The sequence below is a fragment of the Styela clava genome, chromosome 6 (assembly GCF_964204865.1).
Source record: "Styela clava chromosome 6, kaStyClav1.hap1.2, whole genome shotgun sequence".
Classification (NCBI taxonomy): Eukaryota; Metazoa; Chordata; class Ascidiacea; order Stolidobranchia; family Styelidae; genus Styela; species Styela clava.
In genome coordinates, this window is record NC_135255.1 from 9699929 (window position 1) to 9715080 (window position 15152).

The 15152-nt window shown below is 34.5% G+C and overlaps 1 protein-coding gene across 1 annotated transcript; it reads right to left on the reverse strand.

Moving 5' to 3' along the window:
* Positions 1-1870: 1870 nt before the first annotated feature.
* LOC120331079 (uncharacterized) lies at positions 1871-14416 on the reverse strand. The gene is made up of 17 exons (XM_039398108.2): positions 14260-14416; positions 13901-14053; positions 13355-13495; positions 11614-11631; positions 11181-11312; positions 10488-10625; positions 9411-9470; positions 9058-9180; positions 8658-8795; positions 7805-7837; positions 7444-7581; positions 6996-7132; positions 6026-6135; positions 5391-5538; positions 4267-4372; positions 2611-2762; positions 1871-2361 (listed from the first exon to the last, which is right to left on the reverse strand). Exons 1-17 carry the CDS (start codon positions 14414-14416, stop codon positions 2161-2163), a joined length of 2085 nt encoding a protein of 694 aa, XP_039254042.2. The 3' UTR covers positions 1871-2160.
* Positions 14417-15152: the final 736 nt, after the last annotated feature.

Consider the following 15152-nt stretch of genomic DNA (forward strand, 5'->3'; position numbering starts at 1 on the left):
CGTTTTTATATTTCCCACTGGATAATATTTAGAACGTTGAAAAATATCTGTATATTTATAGCTAACATCTAACTAGTGAATGGATGTGTTTGGCGGAAGAAACTGTTAGGAGCAGTGCTTTTCAACCGGGGTTTCGCAAAATACTTAGGCTATTGGGGTTCCGTGAGTTTTGGAAGTTCTGTAGGGATCAGTGAAAGTTCCTCTTGAGTGGACTGTGTAAATTGTGTGTCATTTTCAAAATACTTTATTGCGTGAAACAGTATTTTATGTTTTAACAACTATCAAAAACAACATGACAGCAATGCTCAAATATATGGACATGAAAGTCAAAACGAAGTAGTATCATAATATTTTACAGTACCGATAGTCTGACCACCAGCTTACTGAGATATGATCACGGAAACGCGCCACGCAATGTTCAATTTTGATTACGTCATCACTCAAAATTTCGAAGCAGAAAACGAATCACATAGAAACCACAGATATTCAAATCAATAAAAGTAATAGTCTTCTAGGGTGACCGTACATTTGAACCCACGTACATTTGAACCCATGCGTATATCCACGGGTTCAATCTATATGCGGGTGCTAAAACCCATGGGTTAGGGTTAGTATGAGTTCAACTATCCGAAAAACAAAAAAAATTCCATAGGTGCAATAGCATACAGGTGCAATTGTCACGGGTTCAAATGTACGTGGGTTCAAATGTAATGGAACCGTCTTCTAGCGATAACAAAAATCTTTAACCACTGAAAAATGCAAAGCAATTGGTCCAGTAGTTCAAGAGAACAGCAATTTTTTCACAACAGTAACATACCGTGTTTCCCCGAAGATAAGACTGGGTCTTATTTTAAATTTCTTCCGAAAAATAACACTAGTGCTTATTTTCGGGAGATGTCTTATATTTTTATTTATCAAAAACAAAATTACAAAGTAGAGAATTACGAGATTTTCATATATATATATATAAAATATGAAACCAATATCCATTTACTTATAAATAACACGTTTTTAGTCAAAATAACCGTAAAAAGTGGATTATAATCCATGATATTTATCAATCATTTAAAACGTGTAGGAGGGATGTTTTGCTAGCGATTAGGTAAAAAAAATCGCCTTATTGACTAGGTCCTCTTTTAAGGGAAGGGCTTTTATTAAAATCATTTTTAAAATTCAGGCTAGGTCTTATTTTCCGGGTAGGTCTGAGGGAAACACGGTAATAACAAAACGATCCTTAGGTCCATTTTGTGTCCAATAAAAACAGAAGTCATTTGAGTAGTGTGTATATGTGCATAAATATAATTCATTGAGTAACACGGAGCCTCGAAAACCCGCTAAAAATTTCGAAGCAGTTTGTGCAGCAGTTGAAGAGAACTTCAATTTTTTCACAACAGCAACATAACAACAAAACGATCCATAGGTCTATTTTGTGTCCAATAGGAAACACAAGTTGCTTGGGTAGTGTGTAAATGTGCATAAATATTACATTGAGCAACATGGAGCCACGATTTAAAAGTTTGTTAGAGAAATGCCATTACAGAAGGGCCATTTATCTTCTGCAATAACTTTTCATTGTTATTGTTTGACTACCCATTTGACTTTCATATATTTATGAGTATTTTTGAAAAATTATTATTAAGGGTTCTCGGGTGAGCCCAATAGCATATCAGAGAGGAAGGGGCATAGATAAAAGAGTTAAAACTCTCTTGTCTAGGGGTTGTACAGAACTACATGATAGTTGGGATGCGTCTAGACTAGACCATAGTAGAACATTGCTCATCAAGTTTTTTTTCGAAACGGTAGGCTACACCCTTTAATACTTAACTCAAAATCCGCTACACACTAACCCCATCCAATCACACATTTTTACTGGCCCAAAATTATGACTTCGGGTTTTCTGGTTTCATTTCGTTTTATTACAGTCTTGAGTTACAATTTGATTAACCTCGTCGAGACAACAAGAGATTCGAATGAAAAAAAATTTGTAATCGTATATATATATATATAATTGTTACTATCATATGAATGTAATATTTCAGAAGAGATGTATTTGAATAAATATATAAAATTCATGAAACACGCCTTGGTTAGTGAGTCTTAATTGAACATAAATAGTTTTACTTGGTAATATCAAATAATTGTGATAGTCAAATCTATTTTTCAGTAAAAGTTGCAGTCGTATTCTCCATTTTTCCTCTCCAGTCCATTTACATGCAACCAGTTCTCAAAGAAGGAAACTCTAGTAAAAACCCCAGGAAACAGACCGAATTTGTCAAAACAAGATCCGGCTGAAACAATTCCAGCAATATACCATTCGCAACTGTCACATCTTTGACAAGCTATGGGGCCGCCGCTATCACCCTGTACAAAAAAGTTTATTATTTTTTATTACTATATATACTTTTTACTATATTTCCCCTTTCTCTATAAAAGTATTCAAGTTATTAAATGATTGTTTTGTCAATTGCGGAAATACGTAAATTGAGTTCTGACTTGATAAACCTAAGATTAGTTGAGCTGGTTGATGCATTTTGTCATTTCAGGATTTCTTGCCTGTGGGAGATTGCCTCGATTAAGAAAATATCTTTCACCAAATTTGTTGAAACTTACAGAGCATATGTCTACATCTATATCTTCTCGATTAGCACAGAAGAATGATTCAGTACTATAGAGTGGACTCGGTGCTCTACAATCTTCTGTCAATCTAATATCCATTGCTACTTCTTGTAATTTGACTGATAAATCTTCATCTATTAACGAGGCTATAAAAAAAATTTGAATATATAAATAGGTTCATATTATCATCGATGTGGTCAGAGCTAAACCACGTGGTCATGCACTGCAATCATAGGTTGAGCAAAAGATTTTGTAAAAATATAGAACTTAAATGTTGCCCTGCTTACTTGTCGCTACATTCACCATATATATTCACAGGGTGTATCAAAGTAAGTATACACTTTTAAGTTTGAATTGATTTTCAGGTACTTATCATAGAGCGTTCATTTCTTTAAAAAACACAGTATGAATAAGTAGTAAAATTTAGGTATTGTTTGTATTTTTGATCAACCCACAGAATGACAAGGAGATTAAGCCAAGAAAGGAGGTGCAAAAGTCCTGTTTGGCAAGAAGCATATAAATCAGTAAGGCATACTTAGCGCCTCATTAACAGAGAATTATACTACTCACCCATACTATGTTTTCTAAAGAAATGAAAAGAAAAGAAAATCGAAATTGAAAGTGTATGCTTACTTTTGAGACACCCTGTATATCTGTGAGGGTTCTTGAACTTTTTGGGCGCTCCCCCCAAACCCCATAATATAAAAATTAGCGATAGGGTCCTAAGCGTCCTAAATTTGTTATTTGTTGTTTCTTGGGATTTCCAGGTTTCAGTGAGTACAGGAGTGAGTTAAACGACGGTTATACACGGCGGAACATACAAATGCGAGTCTGCGACGAAAGAATTAGCCTAAATAAGACTGTATGACTCGTAGCATCGTGAACAGCTTCCGTAATAGCCCTCGAGTCGCGAAGTTGCCCACGATTCACAAATCCGGTGAATTGATAATACAACTGACCTTCTATCTAGTAATCTAACGGTTAATGAACTACTAGGTTTGAAAGTTTGAGAAGACTGAAAAAATAGCTAATTTTCAGGCATAATCGATTATTGTTTTCGTCAGCAGCACAACGTGATTATTTCGACTGTGAATATATTTATATTAGTTGAGCAAATTTTCCCTATCTCACAAGTATATGTCGACACATGTACCTGTACTACACGAGGACATTGAGAACTATTTATTCGCCGAATTACATTTACAGTGCAAAAAACGCTCTTTGCGTTAGGAACTCCATGACAGGAATATTGTCCCAACTTTATCTTAGATACTGAAAAATCACAAAAATATTGCTTACATACGGCATGCATTTGCCTAGTTACCAACAGAAACAATACCATACGCGTTAAAGATTGAAAACTCCGAACTGCTTCGCGCCCCATCTGCCATGCTTCCAAGCGCGTGTAGTGTTTATGAACGAGAAACCAATTATAGAAGTATTTGTGGAAATAGAATTTCAACAAAATAAATTTAAATTAATTTTATTTGTAATTAAAATAATTCAAATTTCATCCTACGTTTTTTGATTGCACTTCTGCATGATTAGATGATATGATATATCGACATAGGTTGCACTCGAAGCAATCTCACCAGCATATTTATACCTTGTATTGTGAGTGAGTAACAATAAAACAAAAATGAGACTTACATAACCCCCATCCCATGGCAATGCACCGTTGACCAACATGCACAATTTCACCTTGAGGCAGCGCCAGAGGTTGTATATTGGGGCTGTCGGGAACTTCTTCTACCAGCTGAGTTGATGGAATATTGAAATTTTATTAATTTTAAAACGATACACCAGCTCTGGTGAGAATAATTATATTAAAATTACAAATTTAAAAATTGGCAACGACAATTGGCATTTAACAGAAATCGATAAAAATAACTTGATTGACGAGAGGACTTTTGAAGAAAAAAATTCATGCCATGTACCCGTGTCATATATCGTGTCGTATCATATATCCAAGACAACATACCAAGAATCAAATTTTGAAACTAGAGAGGCATTCTCAAATATATGGGCACGAATTAAGACTTCTTTTATTATGGAGGTGGTTTTTCCGACTTCGACTGACCACCAGATCGCTGCGAACGCAATTTTTAAGACGTCATCACATGAAACATCAAAGTGATAAACGAATCCCATAGAGCCCACAGAAACTCTTCACACAAAAATTTGTAGAAGCCCTAGGTCGAATAGTGGAAGACAAACGCGATTTTTTCACAACAAAAATAAGAAAATAACAACAACAGCATATTAACAACATAGGTCCAATTTGTGTCCAATAAGAGTAAGGGAGAGAGAGAGTATTTAGTGAAAAAAAAAACACTCTGCAATCTGGTTCATATGAGGAAAAAATTTAAACTTTTTGCCATAGGCAGGGTGGCCCAAAAGCAGATTTCAATAATAATATCGATAGTAAGAGAGCGAGGCCCAAAGAAATGGACACAAAAGTTTAAAAAAAAAGGACGTCAAAGAGCCTAAATTATGGCAAAATTACCCCATTAATGACGCCCTCATTTTGCAAACAAACATTGTTTTTGATGTATATGTATGAACATCGGTAAAATATTTAAACCGGAGAAGTGTGCTGCGGAACTACCTTGTATCATCTGGTCCATGCGACGCCAAAGCTAGTCAGTGTTACATTTATCAGGTATTTCAATATTTATTTGTATATATATGGATATGGAGTTGTATTCGATAAATATTTGACTCTAAAATAAAAAATAAAAAAAAAATTTGATTTTGGTGAGTCCCAAACTAACCTCCATCAGCATAATATCGACGTCAAACTGCAAGTTTTCAATGTTATAATTATAAGTTTCGTGAGGAATTAATTTTGAAACATCCATCTCCACTATATCGTCGCTCTCCAGATCAAAAGAATTCATCCGCACATAATACCTAGCTATCCTGGAATGAAATGATTAAGAATTGATCGGTTATCAAGCTTTTGTAGTTATAAGATATATATATCAATAATTCATTGCTTGTCGGATTAACAAAAACATGGTGGTCACTCCGTGAACCGGGTCAGTGGTTCGCCGTTTCTGTTGGCCGTTAAAATCTAATTTTACCTAATACGAACAACAAAAAATTAGCAAAATTTTGCAGATGTACACTCCAATCATATAAGGAGATTTAACGGCGATGTCCACAAGAAAAACTAAAATTTGGTTATTTTTATGAAGAATCACTGATTTCAACATGAGATCAGATTTAAAGTACGAGGAATGGTGAAGATAATTTAATATTTTGCTAGCAAATTGATTCGTTTCAAAATGTATTGGAAATGGCATTTTTGCTGCCACAACCTGAAGATGATATTACTATGCTAATGTTTTGCCCTGCGGTGGCCGAGCAAGAATACAACAAAGGAGGATTTTATAGCAATACTTACGGTTCTCTTTTATCCAGACAATGAGCAGCAGATAAAACATGTTTTTTGCTCACTAGTGTCCCGCCACAAATCAATTTTCCTAATTCAAAATAATCTCCGATAACTTGCACCTACATAGAAAGAAAGAAATTGTGACATTTATCATGTTTGTGACATTAATTAACAGTAATTGTGACATTTATCATGTGATTTTAGATGCACAAATTAAGCTCAAAATTTGGAAAATATTGAGCTGAAGTGGGGCCTTTGAATGAATCCCAGACTGTAGATGAAGAAATTGGCAACAATGAGGGCTCGAACTCGTAGTAGTGGGTCTGCTAGCACACGGTGCAAAACCTCAGCACTTAACGCTCAAACTACTAAAAGACGGCTTTACTATATGATTTTACACTTCATGGTGTCATGAACACTTGAGATAGAATTCTAAATCTGCATTGTGGCAATGTTTCTATCTCAAAGTATTAGCCCAACCTGCAAATTCGTTCGGTACGTTTCAAAATGCAGTGCTATTTTTTCAACTTTATTACTTATCGATTTCAATCGGTAAGTATGTTGTCTGTTTGTCTGTCTGTTAGATGCACGCGATATCTCACGAAAGCGAAATTGAATCTGCTCCAGATTTTGCATGTGCATTCATCATATGCCGGACCAGAGGCCTATTGATTTTGGATGGAGTATGTCGTATAATTGGCGAGTTATCAATTAATTAGTGATGGGACACAAGGTGTCACTATGGAACAAGAGCGCTGTTTTGGGATCCCCTAACTTTCGATCGATAAGTCTTCGGTCTCTGACCGATATTCTCGTTTTTTACTTTTTTGTATGTCCTTGCCTTCATTTCCAAACGGCTATGTACATTCATTAGTCACGTGCTAAAACATTTGAAGTAGTGATGTTACAGGGACAGGAAAAGTATTTGTTATTTTGTAGCGTAATAAATGACGGAAAGGAAGAAAAATAATAATAATACCATCCACGGCCATCGTCCTTCCACAGCTTCGTCTCCATTAACAATTCTTTGAGCTGAAGTACTGGACACACTACTGCCAACACTTTTGCAACAACCGTCAGATTTATATCTCTTTTGGTGGCCATTTGGACAACGGTCTGTCGAAGGAGATTTTTTATGTAATATTATACTTATAGTATGATATGCTATATTTAGAGTCTTTGCGAGGACAGAAAAATACTAATTCCTTTATACTTTTCCTTCGACCAATCGCTTGTAACTTTTGATACATGAAAATAGTATCTCGTTTTGTGTCAGTAATTCTAGTTGTTTCCTAAGTTTTTACTAGGGTGCATTTGTTATATAAATAGTTAGAAATCTGATAACGACTAGTTGCGCAATGGCGTTGACGATTATTTTGAAGATCTAAACACAGCGCATTACAGATAAGAGAAAAAAATTCACTCACATCTCAGACATGTTGGACCTTTTTTTCTTTCTGGACAATAGATGCATTCAGAATCACGATCTTCGCATTGCGCAAGGCTTATGGAGCGGTCCACAAAAGGAAAGCAGTTGACGGCTTCTTCAGCGGCGCAAGTGATTGCTGAATTCAGATAAAAATATACAATGGTTCAGTCAATTTAAACTCAATTTAGGTTCTTTTGAAAGTATTAAGCAAAATAATGGTTAAATCGCTTGATAAATGATATGCGGTATTGGAGCACATATTTCGTCAGTGAGTTCAGTTGGCAAGCAATACCACGAATAATATATTTTGTTGCTGGCTACGGTCAAAGCTCTACGAAATGCATAACAAAACAACTTACGAGCAATTATCGGGGGATCTGGAATCACAGAATCTGTAATTAAATTGATAGAATGTTGATAGTAAATGAACGATGTAAAACACACTGGTATTATGGCAAATTTTCAGTTTATATTTGTCGGTTTCATGTTTATTATTTTGTTACCTTGTGTTGAAATTTTCGCTGTTCTATTGTCGAACGTGATTAGTAGTAGCGTGTTTGTAAACGTTTTGATTTATTTTTCATTTTTCGTAAATCGTACATTGTACGAAAAAATAAAATCTGACATTGAGAAACAGTACAGCTAGCAGAAATAAATCTTCCGTGAAATGCTTTCGACTTACCATATGACATAAATTCTCTTGTCAATGAATAGTTTTTGCACGCATAATTTTTTTTTATGAAATGATTTCATTTTGTGAATGTTACAAAACTACTTGTTATATAAATTTGTGCGCAATATTTCAGATTGGTGCTATGATCTACAATTGCTACAATTTAAAAAAATTTGGATGTGATTCGTCTGTCATGAATGTCATTTTTGTTCGTTTGTCAATCAATTGTGGTTTAATCAATTTTGATTTTTTTTGAAACTTGTGTAATGCCACACATCACGTCAAAAATATTTACAATACTGGGGCGACATTGAAAATTTAATAAAAGATATCATGATGTTTTTATGTATAATTCCTCAGTACAAATATTCTAATGTATATTACTCAATACTAGATGTAACTTCCTCGATGCGCCTACCTGCTTGAAACTTATTTACGTTACGTTACCATTTTCATGTTGTTTGAAACTAGAACGATTCCATTTTTATATCACGATAAAGCATTAATCTTGGACCTAAATTTAGTATTATTTCACATACCGCTAACACATTTGAATCTTGGGTTTTTCTTGCACCAAGAACATCCATATATATTTTTGCACTCGTCAGCGTTTTCTTCTCCGGGTTTCCCTTTCCAGCAATTGTGAGCTTGTGAAGGAACATAGCTACAAGCCAGGCCTGTGTAGAGCAAACGGATGTTATCCTTATTTTTTACTTATAGTTTACGTTCTTCAATAATATAGGTTCAGCAATTCTGCTTTTTTGCAAGACAATTCCGCGAGATAGAGATCTAAATTCATTTACATTCTTCAGTCAGAATTACTAGCTTGGCACCAGAGAAGAGTCACCTGAACTCTATTGGACTGGTCGTTTGGTAAATAGATAAAAAATGTTGTTTTGTGGTTTCATTGTAATTCGTGTGTGAATAATTTTATCGCACCTTCAATGCATTTTGGTTTTCTCTCAGGACAATATGAGCAACCGTTTTTACGACATAATCCCCTCTTTCCTTTTGAGAAACACTGTCTTCTTTTTATGTCACCAGCAAAGCAGTCGTCCACGTCTTGAACAAATGGAAAATATATAAATGAAAATTTATACATTTACGTAAACGCCATATTGGAATTTGACTTTCAGTTTTTGCATTATTGTAGAATGCACATGCACTTTTCCATTGAACGACAATATTCGTAACCAAAATACGCATATTGTAATAATTTTTCAAATGCGACTGAAATACTATCAACCCCAGGAACATCTTAATATTATTTAAACAACCATGTAACAACTTACGTGGTGCTGGCATAGCTGTAGGTGGCGGGAGGGTCGGTATATCTTTGGGAATCACGGTATCTACAAAAGCGAAAATAGGATTCTGGTTGATAATTATTACTGGTCAAATAACATATATAACTATAATAATATTAGTCACAACCCACATTATTTGTTTTATTTTTCGGTAGACATATATATATGATAATACATAGAAAAAAAAAAATATTTATCTTGCCGAGAAACAATTTCATGTTTCATTCAACATCTTCCTGGCCAGTTCAATTTCAAGGTCCAGATGTCCTCATTTGTTCGACTATCATCACTTTGTCCTCGTGTCTCATAAAACACACGAATATAGTCTGGATCTTTATTTTTTTCTTATTTTGAGCTCAAACGACATTATTCATTGTTTTTAATGACATTAAGTCTCCTGCTTGACGAGGTATATGATGCCAACCCGCGACCCGCCGAAGTGTTTTTTGCGGCCCGCCGTATGAAGATTGTAAGCAGACTAACAGAATTTTTACATACATTTTACTATACATAAGTATCTTTCGTGATTTTGGTGTAATTATTCCTGCCATCTATCTACGTTCAAATAATCAAAAGCCGATTTTTATTATTAGGTATGTGTCAAGTCTCAGTATCGTAGCTACTGAAAATGAATGAATAAAAACACTATAACGCAAATATAACACTCAACTTTGACGTGATGCGTGTGTTTCTTGCGTGGTCGCCAAAAAACCGCAAGTGTGTTGTGTGATGATTGATTCTTTGATTCGGCCGATCGAGAGTGTTATGTCCACACCCCGTTTACCAGATATTCGAATAGTAAACCGCTATTCTAATATTTGAATAATTTGTCAGTCCTACCCAGTAACCAGTAAGCAATCATTAATTTGATTGATTTCATGTTAATAAACTCGCCTTTTATGTATTATGTAATTACCTATACCAAAATCAGGACTTATCTGCTATTAATGTTTGGTACAAACATTTGCGGCCCGCGACCGATTTCGTCACGTGAAAGTGGCCCGCGAGACGAAAAAGGTTGGGCAGGCCTGCTGTAAATGATGATAATACAGAATGTATTACCTTTAACACATCGTCTTCCTTCGGGATTTCTTGCACACCATGAACACTTGTATAAACGAAGACAGTCTTGCCGATCCTCCTTGCCTTCACCTTGCCAGCATAAATCTTCGTCTGATGGTTCGAATCGGCATGCGATTCCTTAAGACACATGAGATAGATAGATATCGAAGGCCTAAACTTAAGAAGCCTTTCAAATTATATTCTGCCTCTAGATAGAACGAATGTTATAAATTTTGTTTAATCGACCAAACAAATTTTGAGTTGCTAATGCTTTCTAAAAGCGTAATATTCACCGCTTACTGACAGACGTAATCAGACTACACCAGACCACTACACTGGGCTACAGATTATTGTTGCACGAGTTACGCCTGTAGCTGCGTGATCAGTATTGTTGTTTTGATTTAAAGCAATTAGGCTTACCCTGGTCGCGGAAAGAAAAGAAATGGTAATGAAATGTGTCAAATATTAGTGTCAAGAGTCAAGACTAATATTTTAAGTAAGCTTTTCAAAAAAAAAAGCAGGACGTTATTATACGTGCCTGCTATCCATCCATAATGCAACATTGCAATAGCGCTAATGCCGCAATATAATGTGATTTTATGAAAATAGTATTTAATTCGTAAACTGATTCAAGGGACAAACCTGAAAAGCACAGGCGTCACCGGAAAAGGGCAATACAATTTACAGCAATACCTTCAATACATTTGGGTTTTCCAATTTCACAATAATAACAGCCTAGTTCAGCGCATTTTGTAGAGTTCTTATTTGCCCTTCCTCTGCACAACCTTCTCTCAGGCTTGAGTTGGTCACAATTATCCACAAACGCTAAAAATAAATGATTAATGCATCATATGGTTTCTGTTGTATCGGTGATAGTCCGACTGATAAAAAGTATGTATCGTATAATCTTGACTGCCTAACTTGTGAAGCGTATTGTGGTCGCTACATAGAAGAGTAATTTTATTATCTGTAGGCCTATATCTATAACTTCGGGCATATGAACATATATCAGCACTCTTTCCGATTTAGTTTGATCCGATCGAACTTGTTGAAAAGGAATAGCAATGAAATTAAGATTTATTAGAAATGCTTAAGTAGTGATTATTAAATTGAAGTTATTACTTACGCTGAGGCTTTGGAAAATCTGTAATGAAAAAAAAAAATATATTCCAGGCATAAAATTATGAAATTATAATATATACAGAAAAGCGTCGGTGTTATTATAAACATTTTGAGTAATTTTTTGTCACTATCTACCTACAGAGACCTCGGAATATGTTTTGTTACGAAGCATAAACTATAATCTCTATAACGGGCCTATTCGTCAATTCTTTGTGTTGTGGAAAGGAAAACAAATCATCTGTAATACTGCGAAATATACAGGAGAAGGAAATGAATTCACTCTGTAGTCAATTCATTTATTACTTCATCAAGTTCCGCTAAAATTCTATAAACACTGATTTGTCATAATAAAAAACAAACCCGCAACACTCCCAGAAAATGTTTTGTCTATAGACCAAACCTGGCCGAACAAAAAACGTTAGCATGTACTCAACGGGAACTTAAATAACCATTTCGTTTGGATCAAAAGCTGGTATTGTTACTCATGATTACATCAATATAATCACCGAAAACCTCTTGCGCTTCCCTTTATAAGCATGCTTTGGAAATTTTTAATCAATTTCTTTAGCGACATTCTTAGTGGGAAAAAACACTTTCGCGCTATAAACCGGTTTGGAAGGAATAGATGGCTTTTTCTGATAACATAATTCAGAAGTGATATTATGTAAGACGTTGAACAAATGATTAGAGTGGGTATATGTTGTAAAATGATAGTAAACTAATTGGTTAATCTAAGAGGTTTTATGGCTGAACACGTCAACTCAATTAATATAAGATAGCCGAGTTCATCCTTCCATTAGTACACACCCACCCACAGCTAAAGCGCGCTTCATACTTGTTTCGGTAAATTTCGGCTGAATGATAAAATTCATGATAATAATTTGTATGTTTCATCAAAATATATTATTACTAATTACAAACCAATTGAGGGCACTATATCAAGTATGGTCATTATTATCAAAATGATGAAAATATTTACAATAATTTTCACTCAGATATTTCTTTAAACACCCCGTCTCGTTTCTCTTGTAGATCAACATGTCTTTTATAATTACACAAACGGTAAAGTATCAAAACGCCGTGTTGCATTTTTTTTATAAAAGTTTCATAGAATTCTGACGTCATGAAAAAATTACCCGGCCGTATTAAAGTGGCTGGTGATGCCTTCACCAGATATATGATGGGGCATTGTACAAATGATTACAGTAAATATGTGTTGTGCAATAGTAAAATTATTGGTTCGTCTGGAAGGTTTTCAGCCTAAAGACATCAAACCAATTTTTTAGAGTAGCAGAGTGCATCCTTTGATTAGTGCACTTCGTCCCATTTACATTTCCACTAAATTATAATATCCAAGTAAATTATTCTATGCTTTTTCAAAATTTATTATTATTTAAAAAAAAGAATTTGGCTTGCTATTCAAGATTTTATTATTACCATACGTCAAAATAAGTAGGTATTTATAAAATGTTCACTCAGACCAAAACGTTATTTTTGTCAACCAATAATTGTAGGCGTCAAAGAACGATAATTATTAATTTACATTTCAAAGTGAATCAACTTCGACATTTTGCTAATTTCGGATCGGGCCAGGTTGTATTTTGGGATAAAATAAAGTACATTAACAACTTTGCAGGGTTGAATACTTCCCGATCTAGCACATTCAACTAAACTTATATCATTGCAGCTGCTGTCGTATAAGATAAACGTCCAAAAAAATTGATGAAAAATAAAACATTTCTAACCTCGAACACACTTGTATTTATCATTATCTGGACACCAAGCACATTTGTATTTTACAAAGCAATCATGAGCATTTTCTTCTCCTTCTTCGCCTCCCCAGCAGTTATCAGCTCCGGTAAGATCAGTTCTTTTGCAGGCTTTTCCTATTTGTGAACAGAATAAACAATTAGAAATAAATATATTTTCTAAATGAAATTTTGTTATCATTCTTCACAATTATTATTGTTATTTACAGTACTACACTGTACACTGTTGAAAATTAGCTTTAAACGGTTCATCATACGTACGGTAATAAATTACGGTTGGGAACTTCTGATACGTTTGTACATCTTACTTGCTATTTCACCATATGTTTCCAATCGAATTAGTATTGAAACCCCTTTTTCCTGAGTATCTTCATGTATTGAATATCTTTGCCTAATTTTATAAACAGCCGTATAAAAACAGTCGTGCTTCACGATGTCAAGTCAACTTTTCCAACTTGATCGTATCGTAACTCGGTTTGTATTGCAAAACATTTTGACTGACCCATTCATTATTAAACAAACCTCTTATACATTTTGTTTCGTTTGATAATCTGTTGGCTCCGCACATAAAGCATCCCTGCTTTTCACATTTAGATGGCTGCCCACCAGCAAAACACTTCACTCTATCATCTCCTCTCTGATCGCAATTGTCAAGAATATCGTGAGCGTCTGAATCTAAAAAAATAAAGATTTTCGAATCAAAAAGTGATAGTTGTCTTTAAAGTCGGACAAAATGTTTGTCACCTTTTTTAATTGAAATTCGCAGCAAACCAAGTTTACAAATTATGGAACACATACAAACACTACAAAATATCATGCATCACACAATCAGAAAAATTAAATTGTTATTTAGGGATATTATAATAACAAAGTAAACTCACAAACTTGAGGCAACGATAGAAGAAGCGCGAACGCGATAATAGGTATTAATATAGTTGTTGACATCTTCCTTTGGTCGGCAAGCCTCGTTCTAATAAAATAGCTAGACGAATACAGATTATCTATATAGAAAGTTTGGCCCTTTTTCTCCATAAACATACGAACATATGAGCTATGTAAGAAGCATATACACGCACTTTTGAGCGGATGCTTGGTTTGTCTGTAAGATAATGCATTTGTCATTTACGGATGTTTTGGGAATGTTGTTCCACGTAAAGTGAGTCATTTTATGTATATGCTATTAGATATCCTGTAATTTCGTACGCGAGTGAATGGCTTCCATAGAATTAGATATTCAAGAATGGTATAGTGTTTGTATTCATTAAAGTTTATCTCATGAACATCTTACGTTTTAACATAACAATCGTTATTCAAACATTAAAATTACATAAAATTATTTTGTCCTAGTCCTGGAAATTGGACGACATTGGGCATCACGACATTGAAAATTGAAAAGGAAAGGTTTGATGATAGTTTTCACTGTATACACTGATTATTTGAATTCATCCAATGTGGAGATCAACAGCAGTCCCTGGTATTTGATACTTTAAATGTAATACCTGATTTGATACAATGATTACAATACCCAGTTCTTTGTATGGAAATTCTGCGGAGACAAATAGCGTTTTTTCATAGTGTTGTTAATTTCCAAGTTTGTATTTTTGTTCTCTTCCAAATAATATTTTTGTGGCTCAGAGTTGTTGAGTATATGGTGTTAATAGCATTTTGCAAACATAATAGCAATTTGGCAAACGCGTTTGGTTTTGGAAACGTTTTCGATTTGAAATCCCCTAGGGTCATTATGTTTTATAATCACTCATTATTAAGTCAGTAA